The sequence below is a fragment of the Castanea sativa genome, chromosome 10, assembly GCF_040712315.1.
Source record: "Castanea sativa cultivar Marrone di Chiusa Pesio chromosome 10, ASM4071231v1".
Lineage (NCBI taxonomy): Eukaryota > Viridiplantae > Streptophyta > Magnoliopsida > Fagales > Fagaceae > Castanea > Castanea sativa.
In genome coordinates this window covers 451,742-474,688 of record NC_134022.1, presented here as the reverse complement: position 1 = coordinate 474,688, position 22,947 = coordinate 451,742, and the positions used below count along the sequence as shown (strand labels likewise).

Here is a 22,947-nt window from a genome sequence, read left to right as displayed (position 1 = left end):
GAAAAGGTAACCTTTTTTGCTTAGAAAGATAAAATATTTCACAACAATCTAATTTATTCAAAGCTTCAGAACCAACAAGGTTATTTAACAATGCAAGTTTTGAAAAAGGAAGATGACCTAATCTGCTATGCCATAAACTGGAAGAAGATTGACCAGCAATTGCAACCAAAGCAGTAGAAACAGTTTGAGAAGTTGGTACTTGTAGCAAATATAGTCCTTGACATTCCTTACCCAGACCAATCATGCTCCATTAAGCAAGGTCCTGGATAAAACACCAATGTCCAAGGAAAATAAGGCAACAAGAAGAAAGCTTTGTAAGCTTACTAATGGAAATGAGATTGAGGGTGATTTAACACTTTCTCTTGAGGGCACCAACTAGTTATTAGACCTCTTTCTTTAATTTCCCCCAAACCTCAGACACTTTGTGTATGGGGAGGTGCCAATTCAGCTATATGGCCTTTGACATATATATATATATATATATATATATATATATATATATATATATCTCATTTAATAAATATAGAACTTCCTTTAGGAAAAAAATTAATATGTTTATCATAATTAAGGGAAATCCTAATGGGTACTTCACTTGAGCATATGTGAAAAAGGCATATACATACCACAAATGGTAAAGGAGAAAGAAAAAGTTGCTAATCACTTTTAATATGGTTAATTGTTTTGCCTCAATCAGTCGCCCAAACAACATTTTGCTTATTTTTACCACAACCACAAATGACAATGCAACATTAGCCATTCGTAATTGCTAATTTGAAAATACAAATTTCTTTAATGACTCTACCTTTTCTTTTGGCTAATATGTCTTTACTGAATCAAAATCAAACCACAAAAGTCATATAAAAATCACCAAATTAGAGTTTAAAATTATAATTAAATTTTTAAAAGACATCTAGGCACAATTGCACAAAAGTTCCATGTAACTAAGTCACACTTAGGAATATTGGACCCTTTTTCCTTTGTATAAATAGGGTGGGTCCCAATGGGATGAAGGAGCTAACAATTTTTTCTCCAAAACATTTATTGTAGGAATATAAAAGTTTTCTATTGTATACTTTTCACAATTAAAGAACATGACTTGCCAACTAATCAAACTAGAATTTTTAGTACCTATAGTAATTTCACAACATCAAGAACAAACCTCAGTGTATACATTGTCAAATTCCATAGTCTCCTGTTACATCAAATGAGTGTTTAATATTTCTCGCAAAGTATTGAATAGTAAAGCTTCTAGGCCATAGTCTCAATTATAACTCTCAATCATGTTGGACTTGGATGACACCTATCAACAACGTATGATTATGAGATGTAGAAAAAATTTGGAGTGTACGCAACGTTTAGAGTGGATGGAAAGAAATTTCATCCTATTCCAATTGGTTAGGTTTGTAAGGGACCTATTCCAATTTAATGATCCTAGAATTTTGTATACAAGTAATAATCAATGAAACTTCCGCCTAAAATAAGTTGGACTTTTGGCAAGAGAGAAAATTGATATCTAGACAAATCAACATCAGGCCAACCAAAATGGACCATATTCTTAATTTCTTATCTCTATTTGTTCCATGTACAAGACTTACAATCAATGGTTGGTGTATAAAATTTGAACATTTTATCTAAAGTTCATCCTCTAAAAGCTTGAGAAAAAATTCATTTAAAGCAACATAATATAAAATTATAAAGGAATCAAAGAAAAATGGTCAAAAATAATGAAAATTTAATCTATGCTTAAATTCATATAAGGATGAACACAATAGCAATATCCTTTAAAATATATATATATATATATATATATATATATATATATATATATATATATATATGCTTATTTTGTACGTATCATAGAGTCCTATCACAAAGTTTTTTGAGACTCATGTTGATTAGTAATTAAGAGTTATAAAGGAATAATCATCAATAATCATCAAATATCGCAAAATTATCTAAGCATTGCACAAGCAACTTACTAGTACTAATAAATTAAAGGAGCCTCTAACTTAATAGTTAATATAATACAAGCCTCATCACACACGCTATGCACGTGTGATGAGGTTTTTTTTTTGGTCTAGTGTAATAATTTCCTTTCTTTTTTTTTTTCTTTTTTTTTCTTTCTAAATTTATACTATATATAAGAGGATTCTTCTCTTTGAACTGAACTTTTATGTGGTTCAAAAATACTCTTATTAATAAAGGGTTACTTTTTTAAGAAATAGGGTTATAAATGTCAAATAACAAATTTTATTTTGAATTCAAAAAGAGAACTCCTAAAATTTTAAAAAAAAATTTCCTTCACGTTCATCTTTTTATTCCTTAAAATTTAGTCTTTTTTTATTTCTTTTTCATCCAAATAAAAGTAAAAGTAAAAGTAAAACACCCCCAATTCAAAAAATAAAAAATTAAGAAAACTCCTAAAATTTAGCATTCTTTCCCTTCACTTTCATCTTATTTTTCCTACCCAAACTTTTCTCTATATAACAACACCACTTTCAAACACACGTTCAAAAAATAAATTACAGTTTCTGCTTATCTCTAAATTTTATCATTTTTATTTGTTTGAAAAATAAAAATATATATTTCCAAATCATAATAGATGCAAATTATTAACTTTTATATAAAAAAAAAAATAGAAGAACCTCTGGGCACGCGTAACGCACGTGCTTAGAGGCTAGTTTTTGATAAGTTTGTTTTGAAGACAAAGATTAGTAGGAGAGTGTCCTATTTTGTAAGCATTTTAAGTGAAGTTAGAGATATATTTTTGCCAAGTTGTCCTCAAGCTTTTTCCTTATTAACCGTAAAATTTAGAAGTATTTCTAAACCACATAAAAGTCTAGTCCAAATATTAGTACGAGAGTTTCCTATTTTGTAGGCATTTTAAGTGGAGTAGGAGATATATTTTGAGAGATGCTAAGTCCACAACATTTTTACAATATTTTCACAACAAATCACAGGTGGTTAGTTGTTATTGGTTCAAATTTAAACCTAACACTAAGATTACTTTTTTACCCTAATAATAACAACCAGTAACAACCTGCCACTTAGGATTTGTTGTAAAACTGTTGTAAAAATATTGTGGACATATCATTTCTCATATATTTTTATTAGGTTGTTCTCAAGTTTTTTTTTCATAAGATTTAGGGTTATTTTTGAACAACATAAAAGTCCAATTCAAAGAGGAGAATCCTCTTATAAATATTATAGATAGATATAGGGATATCAATTAACTTAAAAGACTTAAACCTATGAGTTTGGACCCAACTATGTTGTATTTAGTTATTTACAATTACCTCTTTTTATTCTTATTCAATGTGAAATTTTACTCATATTTGTATTTCCAACCATTACATTAATAATAATATGAAAATTAACCACACCTTTTAAGTTCAAACTTCAAAACAAATTCATCTACCAAACCGATTAAAATTTCTCACATCATTTTAACACAAAGCAATTGGTCCAAATTTTTTAAACTTAAAAATATTATTAAAAAAAAAAAACTAATTATGAGTTATTTTTTACGCAACACCGAAACTCTAATTCTTCCATTCATCCAAAGATCTTTTTTTCCTTCAATCTCTTGATTCATTTATAGTTTCAAAATATGAGTTTTTACTTTTTACTGCAAGCTTAAATTCTATAATTAATTAATTACAACAAATGAGAAATAAAGTTGAATTCTAAATATATTTTTTTAAACAATTAATCAAGGTAATGAGGCGGTATACAACTTTCTTGGTATATTGTTATATTTTTAGTATTTTTGCATTCATTTATTTTCTCAATTTATTTTGAGTAATTGATGAACTATATGTTTAAACTTAAATTACTTGGATTAAAATCTTTAATTGATTATTATTAGATATAAATTGATTATTTTTGTTTCTTTATTATATAATTGTTTCTTTATTTTAATTAATATCAACTAATATTTTCCTGACCAATTTTGCTTTCAATCATGTTTTTCAATCTTATTTTTCTTAACCAAAATTGGGGCCCTGCCACTGAGTAAGGGCCTTTTCGTTGAAGAGTCTTATTTTCTCCCCTATCTTACAAGTCGCCTATGAGATGTGCGACTGTTTGGTAAATGTAAGAGCAGATACATGGGGAAAGTAAAAGGAAAAAGAAAGAAAGCCAAAAAAAAAAAAAAAGTTGAAGGGACACAATAGACAATACAACATTAACAAAAGCAACTTCAAGATTGATTGAAGCTCTTATCGTTGTGCCAATGCCTTGGTCACATGTGGATGCAACTAGATTGTAGATTTTCTAGTATATTCTGTTCCACCATTTAAAGTTGTTTTGTATCTAAACCGCCTGGATGCTTCGGTTGTCAACTCTGATGATTAATGGTAGTATTTTCATTTTCTATAAATAAATAAAACAACTTTGAGAATGCTCTCAGTGATGTGGTTGTAGCTTGTGACCTCTACAGCATATTACTTTTTGAGGACTCAAGCAAACTTATAAGTAAGTGAATGAAAATAATGATTCATTATAAATTATTTTTATAAAAGGGTGGCGTTATATTAATATCAGGCGTACCACTTAAGTTAATTAGGATCCTTACTGTAAAGCACCTGCTGCTTGTGGACTTGTAGGTCAACCAGGAAAGGATCCATGAAATTACATAAACTATTCTCGTCCACTCGCTAAAGTCGTTGGAGTCAATCAGTCATCCAAGCAGTGATAATACCCAGAGACTTAAAGTCACAGCTGGGCATATTCCATTTAAAAGATTGTTGAATTTTTGTTCCTAGATAAATCTTTTTTGAAAAAGTTGTATCAAGCATGAGGAAGACTTCCAGGATACAGGCACTAATAAGAAAATAATTGTGTCAAAATATTTGGATGAGTACAATTATTATATTATATTAAAAAATAAGTATGTGTTCAATATATAAAGATTAGAGCAGCGCTTTGGGCATTCCTATATTTAGTTTAATTTAAACCTTTTTTTTTTTTTGGACTTTGAGGGAAGGAGAAAAGCTCTTCAATAAAATTTTCAATCAATGACATATTTAGCTTAAAACCTTTAAGGCGGCTTTTATACTTGTATGAAACTTGCCTAGGATATTAGATCTTATTTAGTGAAATAGATTCTTTTTATGTACACAATTGATATTTATTCATACAATTGTTAAAAATAAAATATAATCAGTATTTAGTTTCACTATTGAATTCCTAAAAAGAGTGAGTTTAGACACTAGGTGGTAGGTACAAAAATAATCTATTAGGCATTGAAATCTTAGTGGGATTGAGATCATGTTCAATATCTAAGTATTGCACCCGATGCAATTGCTTTCAATGGTTGAGATTGAGAGTTGTGAGATTGAGAGTTAAAAGAAACAACTTTCAATCTCAACCGTTGAATAAAATAAGTGTGAAAAAGTTAGAAAGTGAGATTGATAAAAGCTTTTTATGAGAGATGCATTGGATAATTGCACCCGGTGGTATCGCACCAAATCCAAATCCTCCCTAATGTATTTTTCAAACAAAATTGGGTCACTTTCAAATTCTATTAAACAATTTATTCAAGAATTAAATTTCTGGGAACATATGGTATAAAAACCCAGATAGAGATCAAAGGAGCAAAGCTATTGATTTTTCCCAGTGTCCTTTTGGTTTTAATGTTATGTTTAGGATGTAATATGATTGGGTTCAGTCAAAGAGTATCAGTACAGTAAATCTAAATGTCTATATCTTAAATAATACCTTCCATTTATTATTAAAAAACATTAACATTAACATTAACAACAACAAAAAAGGGCAAACCTCGAAAACAAGAAAATATAAAAAATAACTTTAAAAAAGGAATGCCAAATTGAGAGAGAGTCTAAAGACTAGTGAAGTAACAGATCCTAAGCTTAAGGAGAGTAGCAAGGTACATTAGTCTTTTGATAGAAGCACTTCACTTGCCAAATTTTTTAAGACAATGGATGAGGAACCAAGTGGACTTGTGGCCTCTTCGGCCAATTTTTTCCACTCCATGGCCTTTTTCTTCATTTTCTTTCCCTTATCTCCTTCCAACAATTCTCTTACAATCTTCTCTACTTCCTCTCTTTTGACATCAAAGTCAATTTCCATGCCGATTGCCCATTCATTGCAAGTGTACTTGCAGTTTGTTTGCTGATCTGAAAAGAATGGTAAGCAAAGCATTGGCACTCCTGCACAAACACTTTCAATGGTTGAATTCCAGCCACAATGTGTCAAGAACCCTCCAATTGAGGGGTGGTTTAGCACTTCCTCTTGAGGGCACCAACTAGTTATTAGACCTCTTTCTTTAATTTCCTCCTGAAACTCAGGTGACAAAATCGTTGATCCACCTTCAACTAAGTCAGGCCTAATTATCCACAAAAATGGGTGCTTACTATTTGCAAGTCCCCAACCAATCTCAACCAATTGCGATGGTGTCATGACAGCTATGCTACCAACACTCACATAAATCACTGAGTTGGATGCCTTTGAATTAAGCCAATTGAGGCACTCAGTTTCTTCCTTCCATAAACCATACCCAATTGATTCCAAATGATCATTGGATAAGTGATTGAGCTGTGGTTCTAGAGTGCCAATAGCATATACATGAGGAAACATGGTAGAGAGAGCATGCAAAACTTCTTGCTCTAACTCATCGAATGTGTGAACAATAATTCCTGAAGCACTAGGAGCTTTCTCTACTGCATCAATCACAAATCTAAAAAGAATATCATTTGGATCAATAGTTCGGACAAAGCTTGGGAGATCCCTCAGACGAATGTCTCTCATACCAGGAATCCAGTCTATAATTGTGTCAAGATACCCATTTGTCAAATAGCTCTCATCTGCAAAGACAAATAGTTTTCAGTATACAACGATTAATTACAATAAAATAATACAATATTTCAATTGAATTTTGTACTTTTTGTTACACCTTTAAGAGGTACAATGCCTTTGTCCTTGAGAGAAGGAAGTTGCAGACAACCCATTAAACTGCAAGCAGAGATAGTGAAGAACATAACTACAGGGATTTTGAATTCTTGAGCAGCAGTAATTGTAAACGGCATGAAACCATCTGAAACAATACAAGTAACTAGAGGATTATTTGAAGTTGGACTGTTGAGTTTTACAAGGAGGTCAAAAAATGGAGCCAAGAAGTTGGTCATAATGGATTCACAAAGAGAAGGCATGTCTTGGGTGGCGTTGATATCTGATGGAGGAAGGCCATCGGGGATGGTCTCAAATCGAAAGTCAGACAGGCCATCTAAAGAGTTGGGACCTCTGGATTTCATAAAACGTTGGTGGTTAAACTCAGTGTTCACAAAGGTTATGTGAAACCCTTCATGGTGGAGAAGCTTTGAAAGCTTTAGCATTGCCTTCATGTGACTTTGAGCTGGGTTTGGAATACAAACTGCATGAGGCTTATCAGCTACTTGTGTCTCAGAATCCATTTCCTTCGTTCTGTAGGGTGTGAGTGAGCGCAAAATGCATATGTCCATTCATTATATTTATATCTTATAATATACATTCACTTCCTTGGAGGCCAAACTTGACTCTTCTGCCTTATCCTTGGACGCCAAACTTGACTCTTTGACTCTTCTCTTCCTTGGACGCCAAACACCAGCGGCTGCTCTTTGACACTTCTCTCTTTGACTCTTCTCTTGGACGAGAACTAATAATATAGTTAAAGTTGTTTTGACGGTGAACTGCCCGTACGGTTTAACTTGGTAACGGTGAACTGTTTATTAAAGAGGTTTTTTAATCTCAAAAACCAGCCTATATTAAAAAATCAGTAAACTGTACTCAGTAAATTGTACGAACCGAGGTCGAACCGCCCGGATTTAAGAACATTGGAGGGTTCTAACGGTTCAGATCAGAGTTTTCTTTTTTTTTTTTAAACTGTACTTGGCTTAGAGTTACAGCACCTCATGGCCATCGTTGAAACTTCAACTACTTCTTCTTTGTCTCCCTCTCTGTCGTTACTGTCTTCGTCTCTCTCTGGTTTGCTCAATGTCTACTGTCAAATAGTTAACATTTTCTTGAATTTTGATTTTGTACTATTAGATTCAAATGAGTGGTCACCAATGCTCCCAGCTGGTCCCACTCTTCTAGTTTTTGTTATTTATTTATTTTTAAAAAATTAGGGAAAATGTGGAATTGTCAGGGTCTCTCTTGAAGTTTTATTGGGGGCTCACAACAAAGTTGAGTTGGCGGAGAAACCAATGTCCGCCACTGTTGAAGACTTGAAGCTTCAAATTTTTTTTTTTTCATGCGAAAAATACTCTCCCATTAGGTTATGTTTAGTATAAGTTTATTTTGTTGAAATTAAATTTTTTTTTTGAAAGTATTATAAATATTTGCTAAAATAATACACCTATGAATAGTATAAAAAAATGTAGTGAAACTCGTAAATAATAACAAAAATAAGTTAAATAGTAAAATAAGTTGACAAAATTAATCATATTAAATGGACACTTATCGTCTCTATTAACCTTTTTATTGGGTCTCATAAAAGTAGATTATGACTTTATCAAATGATCTTTAAGTATGGCTTAACATAATTTAGACATAAGCTTGCATTAAAAAAAATATTGAGCTCTAACTATATATGTGTGTGTGTGTATTTTTTTTTAAAGCAATGCATCGATATTAATTTATATCAAAATATTTCATATCTCTCGCTAAAAAAACTCAAAAGAAATTTATGTTTACTTAAGAATTATTATTTCTTATTTGTCTTATAAAAGTTATGATATGAAAAATATATTTAAAAGATAGATCTCTATATTTATTTGGACTATTTTAGTCAATTTTTATATTTTTACTAATTTAGTGTGTGTGTGTGTGTATATATATATATTTTTAAATAATTATTAAATTAATTATGATATCATCGCGATTTAACTTCGGTTTGACCTCGATCCGACTTCAAAAACCTTGAACATCTCTTCTACAGTTCTTTGAATGGTCTATGTCTGAAAACCATATTTATGAATGTAAAATGTCCGACACTTTTTTGACATGCAGTGTAAACTCTAAAACTCAATCAAGATTGCCACCTCCTCTTGCCAATCAAGTTAATTTGTCATCCTTTTATGCCAATTAAATAGTTTGGCACTATCAAGAATCCTTCAAATAACATATATAAATGTGTCTGTTCAATTATGACAGGGAGAGATAGAGATATCCAAAAATCTATAGTGTGATGTAGATGACCACTTGAATAAATAAGTTTTAACTATATTATATTATCTCTAGATTTCTTTATTTGTCTTGATATTTCTTTTACTAGTATATGGATGTTTTGTATCTTGATATTTTGTCTATTTTGTAAGAAAAACATACTTTTTTTATTTTACACGTTATTTTTATAAAACATCTACATCAATTTGTCTACCATCTATTTTATTTAAATAATCATTTTTCTCACTATTTTTATTATTTCCGGTCCCACCACCTTACCAAATTCTCCAAAATATCTCTAACACTCTCTATCTCTTTATTTTCCACCTTCTTCTTGTTTTTTTTTTTTTTTTTTCCCCTTCTTCTTACATCTTCGGCTTCTTCTTCTCATTCTCATTCTTGTTCTCATTCTTCTTCTTTTTCTTTTTCTATTTGAGTTTAATTATGACCCGTGATTTTGGGTAGATTTTTCCACTACATGGATGGTGATTTTGGGGCTCTGCATTGATTGTTGTTGCTACTACTTCTTCTTCTTCAACACCTTGTTCTTCTACTATTTTTGCATTTTCTTCTTATTTTGCAATTTGGGTTTGATTAATTCAGGGCCGGCCCTAGACATTTTGGGGCCTAAGGCTAGAATTAAAAATGAGGCATTTTTTATACTTATATATGAATTAAATTAATATTTATTTAATATTTTTATATTAAAATCTATTTCATTTAAAATCTATTTTTCTTGCATTTTGAAATGCAAATTGACTAATTAAATTTGTGTATTCAAGTTCTTCTAACATCTCCTTTTCAATTGATAGTATAGCTAATCCACTTAATCTTTCTTGGGACATTGTCGATCTTAAATATGATTTTATTAATTTTAATTTTGAAAAACTTCTTTTGGCGGTAGCTATTGTAACAGGTATTGTTAGACTGTTAGTAAAATCCTATAAGCAATGCATGTATTTGGAGACTTAATCCTATAAGCAATCCTAATAACAAATTTATTCATTGATCCTTTTTTAGACTCAATTAATTTTTCTTCTTTTTTTCTTTTTTTAAGTTTTTCGTATCTAGATGCATATTTCCTAATAGACATTTCTAATCAAACTATATATTTATAAAGACTAAAATAAAAAATAACTTTCAAGTGTAGTAAATGAGAAATAGAACATGATTTATATAAAAAATATTGTTGTACTTTTACCGAACAATAACAAATTTTTAGTAATTTCAACCTGCATAAAGATTAAAATTTTTTAAAAAAATTTAAGTATAACCATAACAAAAATTTAAGTACAACTATAACATAATAAGGCTTATTAATAAGACCCACCCAAAAAAACAAAAAATAAATCCTATCTAATCTTATGATTCTTATAGACTATAACACAAAAAGACAAAATAACCCATAAACCCAAAATCTTATCTATAACCCATTAACCCAAAATCCTCGGCAGCAGCAGGCTTTATAGTAACTCCTATCTAATCTAATCTATAATCCATTTACCCAAAATCTTATCTATAACCCATTAACCCAAAAAGAAAAAAACGCAGGCAGCAGCACAGCAGGCTTTATAAAAAAAAATAAAAAAACCTTGAAGGAAGCTTGCTGAACGGCTGACTGCGTGACTGGCTCTGGTGGATTGGCTGAGAAAGAAATCAAAGAATAAGACTATAAGAGAGGCCGGACGAACTGAGGAAGAGAAAGCTTGTTGCCAGGGCCGAAGAGTAGATGAGCTCATGAGAAGTGAGATTTGAGAACAGGGTAGGGGTGTCAATGTTCGACCCAACCCGCGAACACGACACGAACTCGACACGGGTTTTTGCGGGTTAGGGTTGGCCCTTCATGGGTTTGGGTCATAAATGAGTCGACCCAAAATCGACACGATAAGAAACGTGTCATAAGCTGGTCAACCTGCGTAACCCGCAATAAACACATTTAACACGCTAATTTATTTATGTTAACCTGAAATGACCTACTTAACACAACCCGTTTAACTCGTATTACAAATAAATATTCATTTTATTTAGATTTGTCAAATACCTATCCAACATATATTTTTTAAAAAGAAAAGTGAGTAATCACAAAAACTTATAAGGGATATAATTGAAAATTGAAACTTTACAAATCCTAGGTATCTAAACCCTACAAACCCTATATCTTTAAACCTTCTTAAAAATATCTTTTTTTTTTCTTTTAAATTTTAGTTGTACTACTTACTCTACTATCTTATACACTCACACCTAATTCTCAAACTCAAAGTCTCAAACCAGTTGTTGCTCTCTCTCTCTCTCTCTCTCATGTGTTTAGTGAGCTTTAGAATTAAAGAAAACTGTTTTCTTGCTATTTCAAAATTCTGTAGTAATTTTTTTTTGCATAATGTTTTTGTTCTATAAACTTTGAACCCATATGTCATTATTAATCTATGAGATATATTAATTGTTAATTAAGGCCACGATTGTAGCTTTTGTCTTGTGCCATGTGTTTTTTTTTTTTTTTTTTTTGGTGTTTGTATTAGTGTTGGACATCGTCTGCATATTTTGCAAATGGGTTTGTTGAGATAATTTATAAACTAGATCTGATGAGTATTGCTTTTAAAACTGTTGAGGCATGATGATATTTGGTAACGACTAATACTTACATATATATTTTTGGCATAAATGAAACTGCATGAGCTTGTGGAAGATGTTATGAATTTGGACATCAATAAAGAATCTATATATGATAATCGTAGTCATAGTCAGGATTAGTCTATGTTTGTTCCAATTCTTTCAATATTGATACTTAGCATTTGGCGAATTCCAAGGATATAATATTTTTGTTGAACTATGTTATTTCATTTTTGTTAAACTATGTTATTTTGAATTTGGGTTGAAGTGTATGCACTTCTTTTAGAGTGTAAAGAACTTATTTCTAGATGAATGTTATATTTTTGCTGAACTATATTATTTTGAATGTGGGTTGAAGACTTGAAGTGTATGCACTACTTTTGAGATGTAAAAAAAATATTATTTCTAGATGGATGTTATATTTAATATTATGTAGGTTGAAATGAGTTGTGTTACATTTGTGTCAACCCAACACAACTCGATTATTAAGTGTGTCAAATGGGTTGGGTCAGATCAACCCGCCTTATTAACAGGTCGGGTTAGAGTTGAAGGATCATGACACGATTATTAAATGGGTCGGGTTAGGGTTGAGTCATTTAGTCGAATACCCCTATCTCGACACGACACGAACTCGACACGCTAACCCGTATTGACACCCCTAGAACAGGGGAGACTGGAGAGAAAGAGAATTAGAGAGAATGAGAGACAGAGAGAGGCGAACAACAGAGATTAGAGAGAAAGGTAAAATTTTTAGAATTTTGAGTTGTTTTATTTGTTGTGATTTGTGGTTGTTTTGTGGTTAATATGTTAGACCGGATTTGTAATTTATTTGGATGATTTTTGGTTTGTCTAGAGCATAATAATGTTTGATTTATCAAAATTTTGTTTTTTGATTAAAAGGATGTGCCAGAATTTTGTGCTTCACCTTAAACTAATTTTGTTATTTTCCCTTCAGATTATTGTGCTTCACCTGTAACTAATTTTTTTTCCCTACTATGTCAGATTTTTGTGCTTCTCCTGAAACTAAAATTTTTTTTCCCTACTCCTTATTTTCTAAAATTTTGGGGCCTTCCTTCCACTTGGGGGTCTTAGGCAACTGCCTAACTCACCTAAGGGAAGGGCCAGCCCTAATGATTATTTATATGGGTTTGATATATATATATATTGAGGAGAGGGCTTGATGAGTTTGGAATCTAGATTGATTTACGTTTGAAGTATTTGATGATTTGTTGTTGGATTTAAGAGAAGATAAGATGAAAAAGAGGATAGAGGAAGTGAGAGATCAGATGAGAGAAGATATATAATCAGATGTGAGTAAAAAAATAATAATAATAAGTAAAATAGAAAGCTATAGGCCTATAGTAACGATGTAAATATGCATGATAACAACTTTAGATTTTTAGGCAACTTTAGCTGATGTGGGAGATTTTAGGGGGTAAAATGTGTAAAATTAGTTAAGTTTTACCTTTACAGACTTGGATGCTCTTAGGATCTGTGCTTTGAGAGGAGTGGGATAGGATCTATGCACTAGGGTATTTTTGGGCAAGTGGGGGATGTGAGTTTTTGGCCACAATGGCAGGAACAGAGTCACCAACAGAAGAGTGAAGTGGGGGTTGAGCAATTTATGGTAAAGGGGTCGGCCTTGTTGGGAAAGGATCTACAAAGCTTGGACTCCATGAAAGATAGCTTCTTGTGCTCATGGGTTTTTTCTCTTTTGGACTATTGACTAACGCATTGAAATTTTTTAGCTCAAAAAGTCCAAGCTTTCTCATGGACTCTAAAGTGATAAGATACCAAGCTCACACTTTTATAAGATAAAAGAAGAGAAATTTGGAGTTGGGTTCACTGAGTAATTTGAGTTGGTACGCCGGAGAAACTTCTGTAGAGGTTTGATTGCTTTCTCAACCAAATTGTCTCTATTCAAAGAAGAGTATGAGTGCAAGCAGCTAAATGAGAGAGACGGCGGCCTTATCTGGGTTTGGACTTTGGAGAAGAACAGTAAGAATGTGAGAAAATAAAATAAAATTTTAAAGAAATTGTGATAAAACTAAAAGAAAAAATAAAGAAAAGAAAAAAAATTGGTAAATTTTTTTTTTTAAAAGATGATGTGGCTTTTTTTTGCTATCTCAGTACTGATAGGGCCATAAAATTTAAACAAGTCAGCATCTTATTTAATTTTTTAATATTAAGCATATCATTCATGTAAACTATTTCTAGTAGACATTTTTTGTTAATGACTTAACGGTACGGATTAAATTAATTGTAAATTAAAAATAATATAGATCAAATTGACTTGTATCAAAATGTGATGACTAAATTAACTATGACTCTAAAATGTAAAGACCAAAATAATATTTTTACTTAAATTTAAAATAAAATGCTGATATAGTAATCAGTTGTTAACAGTGTTACGCCCCCTTACCAAATTCGGATTCATAATTAAACCCTGGGAGTAACCGAAATTTTTTAGTGGCAATGAACATAAGGACTAAAGTGATCGTGTAATGATCCTCAAAAAAAAAAAAAGGTGATCGTGTTATAGAAAAGGTACCAATAGTACAGCTGTTGTGTCGTTAAGGCTGGGGGAATGTGCAGATTAGCAGTGTGGATGGCATGAATATAGTAAGTTAGGCATGGTTTGAAACAATAAAGGAAAATAACAACTCGAGTTTTTGAAACTCGAGATTCATCTAATAAATCGAGTCTCAAAAACTCGCTTTATGGTCGCTTTGGGCTTGTTGAGGTGGACAAAATGCCACCTGGATCTCGAGTTTCTAAAACTCGTTTTACTTCCAATAGAACTCGAGTTTTATAAACTCGAGTTTTACTATATCTTATTTTTAAATTAAGTTTTTATACGCATGGAACTCGAGTCTTAGAGACTCGAGTTTTATGATAGTAACTCAAGTCTTATAGACTCGATTTCCTCTGGGCATGTTATATAAACCTCAGCCCGTGGCATTAACTCTCACAGAAACTCACACCCTCAGTAACACACAGAGAAAACCTAAAACAAAATCATAAACCAGTTTTATTTTTATAAAAGCATGATGATGATGATGTTGAGAATTACTTTAAGCCTTCTCCTTTGTTTGCTCACTATTCATCATTCTCCTAACTTCTACACTGCCCACTCCCACTCTGACTCTGACTCTGAGGTTCGTTGCATTGAAAGCGAGCGACACGCCCTTCTCAACTTCAGGCAACACCTTCTAGATCCTTCTAACCACCTTGCCTCCTGGGCATCTAACGTGGATTGCTGTCACTGGGTCGGTGTTGTCTGCCACAACCGCACCGGTCATGTCCTCCAACTCCATCTCAGAAGCAATTATCCTGTATATGACTACGAGTTTACTACTATTGAACAACGGACAACTCAATATGAAGCTTATTGGAGGTCCATATTTGGTGGTAAGATAAATCATTCTCTGCTTGATTTGAAGCATTTGATTTACTTGGACCTCAGTAACAATGATTTTGGGGGTATTCCAATTCCCAAATTCCTCGGTTCAATGGGGAGCTTAAGATATCTTAATCTCTCCGGTGCGGGATTTGGGGGATTGATTCCTCATCAACTTGGGAATCTCTCTAATTTGCACTATCTCAATCTTGGACATAATTATAATTTATATGTGAAGAGCCTTCAATGGCTCTCTGGTCTTCCTTTACTACAACACCTTGATTTGAGTTCTACAAGCCTTAGCCAAGCCTCTGATTGGCTACAGGAGATAAACAAACTCCCTTCCTTGTCAGAGTTGCGATTGTCACTATGCTACCTTTCTGGTTTCATTCCACCACCGATACCCAGTAGTATTAACTTCTCATCTCTCACCACCCTTGATCTTTCATTGAACAGTTTTGAAAACACTTCGATTCTGTTTTGGGTCTTTGGTCTTCATAATCTGGTTTCTCTTCATCTATCCTGGAATCAGTTTCACGGTCCAATCCCTGTTCATCTCCAGAAGTTGACTTCACTTAGGCACCTCGATCTATCTGGTAAAGCTTTCAACTCTTCAATCCCCAATTGGCTGTACAGTTTTAGTCATCTTGAGTTCCTCCACCTCTATGACAATGATTTGCAGGGTAGAATCTCTAGTGCCATTGGAAACCTAACATCTGCCATTAGCATAGACTTGTCATCCAATGAACTCGAAGGAAAGGTACCAAGATCTTTTGGTAATCTCTGCAAATTAAGGGAAATTAGATTGTCATCCAACAAATGGGGTCAACAGATACCTGAAATCTTTGAAAGTCTATCAGGATGTGTTTCAAATGGACTAGAGATCTTAGCTTTGTATAATGTTCAACTGTCTGGGCAGTTGACTGATGAACTTGGGCAATTTAAAAATCTGGTCTTCCTCTCTTTGGGGAATAATTCAATTTCAGGTCCTATTCCATGGTCTATAGGAAATCTTTCATCTTTGAGATCCTTACACCTTGAAGCTAATCAAATTAATGGAACTCTCCCTCCAAGCTTTGGACATCTCTCCAAATTAGAGTCTCTATATATTTATTCAAATATGTTGGAGGGTGTAGTATCTGACATTCATTTTACCAATTTAACAAGATTAACTTTACTTTATGCATCTAAAAATCGATTGACTTTAAAAGTAAGTCTCGATTGGATCCCTCCTTTTCAACTCAAATATTTAGTTTTGGGATCATGGAATTTAGGGCCCCAATTTCCTTCATGGCTCTGTTCACAAAAGCAACTTTTGAGCTTGGACATATCCAATACAGGGATTATAGATGCAGTTCCTCCTTGGTTTTGGAACTTGTCTTCTCAGTTTACTTATCTAAATATCTCTCACAATCAAATCTATGGAGAGATTCCACATATCCCTTTGATTTTGTCCGATCATTCAATAATTGATGTGAGTTCAAATCACTTCGAAGGTCCATTGCCTTGTATATCCTCTAATTTGAGCTTCCTTGATCTTTCTAATAATTCACTATCTAGATCTATTTTTCACTTTTTGTGTTACAAGATGAAGGAGCCCAAAAATATGGAATTTCTCAATCTTGGAAAAAATCTGTTATCAGGGAATATAAGTAATTGCTGGATGAAGTGGCAAAGGTTGGTTGCCTTAAATTTGGGAAACAACAATTTCTCTGGTTCTATCCCAGCATCCATTGGATCTCTTATTAATCTTGGGTCTTTGCACCTATCTAACAACAGTTTCTCTGGAAAATTTCCATCCTTGTTGAAAAATTGTAATTACTTGTTTACTATTGATATTGGCAAAAATGAGTTTGTTGGGAGCATACCTTTGTGGATTGGACACAGACTTTCAAGCTTGATGATTCTTCGCCTTCGCTTCAATAATTTCCATGGTCAAATACCAGAAGAACTTTGTGCTCTGACTTCACTCCAAATCCTAGACCTTTCACATAATAAGCTATTTGGAAGCATACCTAAATGTCTCAACAATTTCAGTACTATGGCCAGAAATAACAATTCAAATTATCCCATATATGTCTTTGATTGGTCACTAATGTACAGTTCTAGGCCTTTTGAAAGTGAATTGCTTGTGATTAAGGGAGAATCTCTTGAGTATTCCACCACACTTCAACTTGTAAATATTATAGACCTTTCCAACAACAATTTGTCAGGAGAGATTCCTAAAGAAGTGGCTAGTCTCCAAGGACTACAATCATTGAATTTGTCATCTAATATCTTGACTGGAATGATTCCGGAGAATATAGGTGATATGGGATCACTGGAATCTATTGATTTCTCAATAAACCAACTTTGCGGTCAAATTCCTCAAAGTATGTCAAGTTTGACATTTTTGAGCCACTTGAACTTGTCAAACAACAATTTAATTGGGAGAATCCCTTCAAGCACTCAGCTACAGAGCCTCAGCGCATCCAGTTTTTTTGGGAACAAGCTTTGTGGACCTCCACTTACTGATAGTTGTACTATAAATTATGTAAAACCAAACATTCAAAACAAAAGGAGCAAGGATTTTGGTGGGCTTAAGGTGGATTGGTTTTTTGTAAGTATGGCACTTGGATTTGTGGTTGGGTTTTGGCTTGTATTGGGTCCTTTACTATGGAACAAGCAATGGAGAATTTTGTACTTTCAATTCCTAGATCACCTAGGGTACAAGCTCAGTGGTGTAGTGGCACAAACTTGGCAGCATTGTAAGTAAATGTTATAAAACTTTTAATACTTATATTATCATCTATATTTACTCCATTAACATGTATGAATAGGATGTTTCTTATGAAAGTACACCGCAGTCCAATTTTAGTTTCATTGTTACTATAGATGAATGGTGTAAAATCACATTTCAGTTCATACAAGGAATTAATTTGTTAGAAGTAATATTCAATACCTTCAATGATGCCCACTTTCTCTGTAGAATATCTCAATGATCACTTTGTAAAGTCTCAATGAAAGAAAACAAATTTGTGCATATTTGAGCAAAATAAGCAGGCTCTTTCTAAAAAATTTGAAGGCTATTTTGGTAGATTCCTTGCAACCACTATAATGAAGCTTAAGCAGTTAAGCTATAAAAGAGCTAGTCTCCCAAGTCTACTTCTTCCCCGTGGAAGAATTGAAGGGGCTGTGGGTCAGGCTCCATGGCACCATTGGCATGGTTTTCATGTCCTGCCAGCCAGATCAGGTATAGCAACCCATAGTCTATCTCAATTCTAAAAATTGACTTGATAAAATGTACATGTTCTTGGTTGTTAATTTTGAATTTTGTGTCTCTACATAGGTGGGTATGTACAGATACATGGCTTATTTGGTATGTGCCTTTTTGGGCTTCATGGTTTGATATAGGCATTGCAATTGGAGGTTTTTTTTCCGATGACATCCATTTCTATTGTATTCTCTCTAGACATTGATACTCTTGGTTTAGTTGAAAGGTATGGAAATTGAGTTGTCTATGTCTTTAATTATGCAGCATTTAAAAAAAAATAGCAACGTGTTGGTGACAAATTGTGTTGCAAGTAACAGGCTTGAATAGGAGCTTGTGTTTGATTGTGACAAATCTTTTTTCATGAATCCCAACTCTTTACAGTGAGTTCGTTTTAAATGTAAAGAGAGCTTTTAACATACTGAATTTATTGATTAAAAAAAGTTCATAATTTGTGATATTTTGATCCAACTCTTTATACTTTTCGCTTTGAGATTTGTATCCCATTCATGAAGTCCCTTCGTTGCACATGAGAAGAATCTGAATTGTAATCTCGTGTATGTCTGTCTGTATCACAATTTGTGATATTTCATTCACAGTCCTGGAACTATCTTTAATGCAGAGCTCCTTGATCAGGTTACTACAGAACCGAAAATGGATTTTGTTCTATTAGTACTTGCATATGATTTTGTATATCACATGCCACAATTGCATTCTAGGAACTGAAGGATTAAAATATCATTTCTTATAGTTGAGTTTCATTTAAGAGCAATGGCTTGCTAATTATGACATAATTAGTTAGTTTTCTCTATGATAGATTATTACCTGCTCATTTCAATAATATTTATTCAAGATGCTGATCACTCTTCTCATGTTGCAGATTTCTTTGCTCATCTAGGCCAAAATTCATCAGCACAAGGTATATCTCTATTGCTTATTGCTTCTAATTAAAACTGATTCTTTTCTACTCATAACTGATCAATAAGGTTATCTAACTGTATGCTTTTATAAAAGTTTTGTTTTTGACCTTTTTCTTTCACCTTCCTCACTCTCCTGCGAATCCTTTGTTTATAATGGAGATTACGCTGGCTGTATGGATTTAGCATATAGGAAAGCTATTGATGATCATGTAGATGTACTTGACTGTCCTGTTCAATTGGCAAAGGATGGACTCTGTTTTGATTTACTATTCATTTTTTGTAAGCATACCTGCATAATATAATTAGGTGGAATGGTAATTATATTGGTCAAATTTGGTCTAGGGGGCTCTGGCGTGCGGAAACATCTTCAACTCTTGCACAGTACATTGCAGAGACCAAGGACCTCTTGAAGCAGAGAGGAGGTGACATTGGCTGTTGAAGGCTTTGGTATGACATTTTTGAGGAGCCAGAGTAATTCTACAGTTGCAATATATATCACATCTTGAGGTACAAATTGTGGATTCGAGGAGATACAGTCTGGTTGCTATATAAAATTTTGATTGTTGTTTGAAACTAAGGGTGCAAGATTTGTTGGATAAGCATATGTAGAAAGGAACATAACCTGGATATGCAGTTCTTAATTAAAGATAACCTTATGATTTATGACTGATTAAATTGACTTGACTTATTTGGTAGAGTAAAATGATAAACTTATGTAATTGGTATTAGTTGCCTCTGTTCACTAGCAGTCAACAGTAAAAGAAAATGACAGAATTAAATCAGGTGACATCAATGGTTTCATCTTATGTGTCATATTCAATAACCTGAGGTTGTTGTGCTGCGTCTACAGATGCTAACCAAAAATCTTTAGCTTGGAAATTGTTTTTGCTTTGGGTTCAAGAATAGGGTGCATCTTATCCTAATGCCTTGCTATCAAAACTTGAAAAACCACAAGCTATCCATAAAAATTAACACCAAATAAGTTGCAAAAGAAAATAATGATAAAAGTGACTCCTTGTCGAGAATAACCTAATAATTATTTATGCCTTTTTTTTTCCAATAAGAATAGGACTTGCTAATTTCATCATTTTCCATTTCTTATAATCATGCTAGCATAGAATTTATACCATACCAACACAGAAGCAAGTCACTATAATCCATCTTTTTTAAAGTTTCACTATCACAAAAGTTCACGAATTTCGACACTCATACCATCTGTTCCATTTTTAGTCAAGGTTTGCTGACAAAAGTAGAAGATCAGTGAAAAGCTAGTTACTAATTTATATTGGCATGGATCATAGGATGAACAAATATAGTAACAAAAAGCTAGTGAATCTCCCAAGAGAGGACCTGCTTATTAAGTTTTGGAGTTCTCAACGAATATTTATTTTGTTTGCAAACGAGTTGTGCATAGCTGGAGTCTAAACTTTGTGTCTAGCAGTTATCAACTAGGCCTCTGAACTCAGTGTTTCATTGATTTCAACCACAAACACATGCTCAAACCTGTGCCCATTCGTTTGTGGGGAAGTTTGTTGACGAGTTGTAAGACAGTTGCTGATAGCAATAGAGATGGAAATTGATAAAAGACTTCCTTTGTGTGGAAGACAAACCACAGTAACAAATTCCTCAACACCTAACCTAATGCCATAAACGTTTATTTAAAGAGTAACAATCTCCTAAGATAACTAGATGTAGTTACTAGATAACTATTCAAATATTCAAATAGAGATAAGATACCTAGGACTACTCAAATAAATATAAGATAAGATAACTATTAGAAAAGATAAGAAGAAACAATAAGGACTCTCAAAGGTTGGGCAACAGTAGGACTCTCATGAGACATTTATCTGTTGCAGCCCATCAGTGGTAGAGTTAATTACTAATCTGTTGCAGCCCTTTGAGCTAGTTGCCAATATGTTTTGATGCGTAATTGGGCATTTTCAATGGTTGTTAATGTATTTCCACATGACTTTGTGGCAAAAACATTACCTGCTTTGTATAAATTTCAGTATATATCAGAATGTGAATGTTTGAATGAACAGTGATTCAACTCATTGAGCTCCATTTGTTTTTTTCTAAGTTCTATAATATTTTTTATGCATTTCTGCGTTGTCTGCTGCATCACAAGTCAATAAACTTTAATTAATAACAAAAAACAGCTAGTGAATCCCTCCAGTAAGAGTGGACCTGCTTGTTGAGTGTTAAACTTCTCTACCAAAATCTACTTTGTTCTACAAATTGTTATCACAATTCCAATTGTTCATTTTTTTGAATGATTTTTTTTTCCAGCAGGATATTGATTGTATTAGGGAAGGCAGTGTATAATTAGTCCCAAGTTTCTCCAAATATAAAATTCATGCAGCTGGATCATATTTCTACATACACCACCATTGGTACTTTGTTTGATATTTTCTTTGTAGTCGACCAATTGAAATTGTTGATTATGCTATTAATATATCCAATTGTAACTTTAAAATGATAGGCATTAGAAGTTTCATCAATTGTACATATTGGAGGGTTGAATCTTACCAAAAATGAATAAAATTAGCGTCAACTGTTTTGACCACTTTTTGAATAATCAAATCTAAAATTACTAAAAAGCCTAACAACTTTTTAGACACTGCTTCATGTGACCTTAAATCAAATTTTGTTTCATATTCTTAAGTCATTTGTTAGTGATTTCACTTTTGATTCAATAATCTCTTAACCTCTTTAAACCTAAAGCGCATTGTGGGGAGTAAAAAGACCCTGATGGGGATGTGGGTCTTTGGGTTATGCTAAGGAATGCCGACCTGCTCTTGGGTTTAGAACTTGTTAGTACTACAGGTCGGCCCATACGCCGAGGATCCGAGGATCCAGCCGAGAGTGAATTTCCCTTCGGACGGACACCGGAGAACTCGAGACTTCATGGTAAAGGTTAGGGAATGACACGGTCAAGACCAATGGTTAAAGGGGTGAACCCTTGAATGTCCCAGAAGCACCGATGTTAGAGAGATACCAAAGATAAAGGCTGCCACCTCCATATTAAAGACCCTGCACCTATCACCCTGGCCGCATTAATAGGGAAGTGACACCTGAACAGTGGAAGGGAAACTTCTGGTTACTATTCAAAGGCACTGAGAAAAGAAATATCTAGGCTAAGGGGGAGTTGGGGCAACACGTGTACAAAGTATAAAAAGATGAGTATTTAAGAAGAAACCTAGAACAGGAATGGGGGCCTCCCTTTTTTGTAATCTAAAAGAAAAAGAAAAAAGAGAAAGAGATAATATAAGAACAGCTCTCGGCTTACGTCCGAGCAGGTTGATTTACAATATTCCTTGTTGTTTTCAAGTGTTTGCAATCTTTGGCTTGTTATTGAATCCTCAGACACTTCTAACCTAGGTTTCAAGCCCACACTCTACAAATTCATATTGTTTAAGGCTCATTGGGCCTGAGCCCGTAACTGTTCTTGGGGCCAGGTGCAATTGTGCACTTACACGCATAACTTGTAAACAAATCATATTCAATTATATTGTATCCAAAACCCGGATGTGCCTAGCCAAAATTAATTTGATTCATGCTCCTTAAAATGTATAGCCTCTTTCATGGCATATTCTTTTTGGTAT

At 33.2% G+C, this 22,947-nt stretch overlaps 2 protein-coding genes across 8 annotated transcripts; one reads left to right on the top strand and one right to left on the bottom strand.

Moving 5' to 3' along the window:
• Positions 1 to 5,710: 5,710 nt before the first annotated feature.
• Positions 5,711 to 7,473, bottom strand: LOC142612686 (7-deoxyloganetin glucosyltransferase-like). The gene is made up of 2 exons (XM_075784818.1): positions 6,917 to 7,473; positions 5,711 to 6,827 (listed from the first exon to the last, which is right to left on the bottom strand). The coding sequence occupies exons 1-2, from the start codon at positions 7,431 to 7,433 to the stop codon at positions 5,896 to 5,898; spliced, it is 1,449 nt and encodes a 482-aa protein (XP_075640933.1). The 5' UTR covers positions 7,434 to 7,473; the 3' UTR covers positions 5,711 to 5,895.
• A 7,362-nt stretch (positions 7,474 to 14,835) lies between these two features.
• LOC142611793 (receptor-like protein EIX1) lies at positions 14,836 to 21,898 on the top strand. Of its 7 annotated transcripts, XR_012840124.1 has the most exons (5): positions 15,210 to 17,919; positions 18,250 to 18,404; positions 18,501 to 18,651; positions 19,303 to 19,341; positions 19,685 to 20,010. XR_012840124.1 is itself a non-coding variant. In XM_075783938.1 (3 exons), the coding sequence occupies exons 1-3, from the start codon at positions 15,285 to 15,287 to the stop codon at positions 19,750 to 19,752; spliced, it is 2,742 nt and encodes a 913-aa protein (XP_075640053.1). In that variant the 5' UTR covers positions 14,836 to 15,284; the 3' UTR covers positions 19,753 to 20,010. The 7 variants fall into 7 exon arrangements, 1 of the variants encoding a protein (XP_075640053.1); XR_012840121.1 differs by lacking the exons at positions 18,250 to 18,404; positions 18,501 to 18,651 and adding an exon at positions 21,635 to 21,898 and having other exon boundaries at positions 19,685 to 19,849; XR_012840120.1 differs by lacking the exons at positions 18,250 to 18,404; positions 18,501 to 18,651 and adding an exon at positions 21,632 to 21,898 and having other exon boundaries at positions 19,685 to 19,849.
• The last annotated feature ends 1,049 nt before the right edge of the window (positions 21,899 to 22,947 follow it).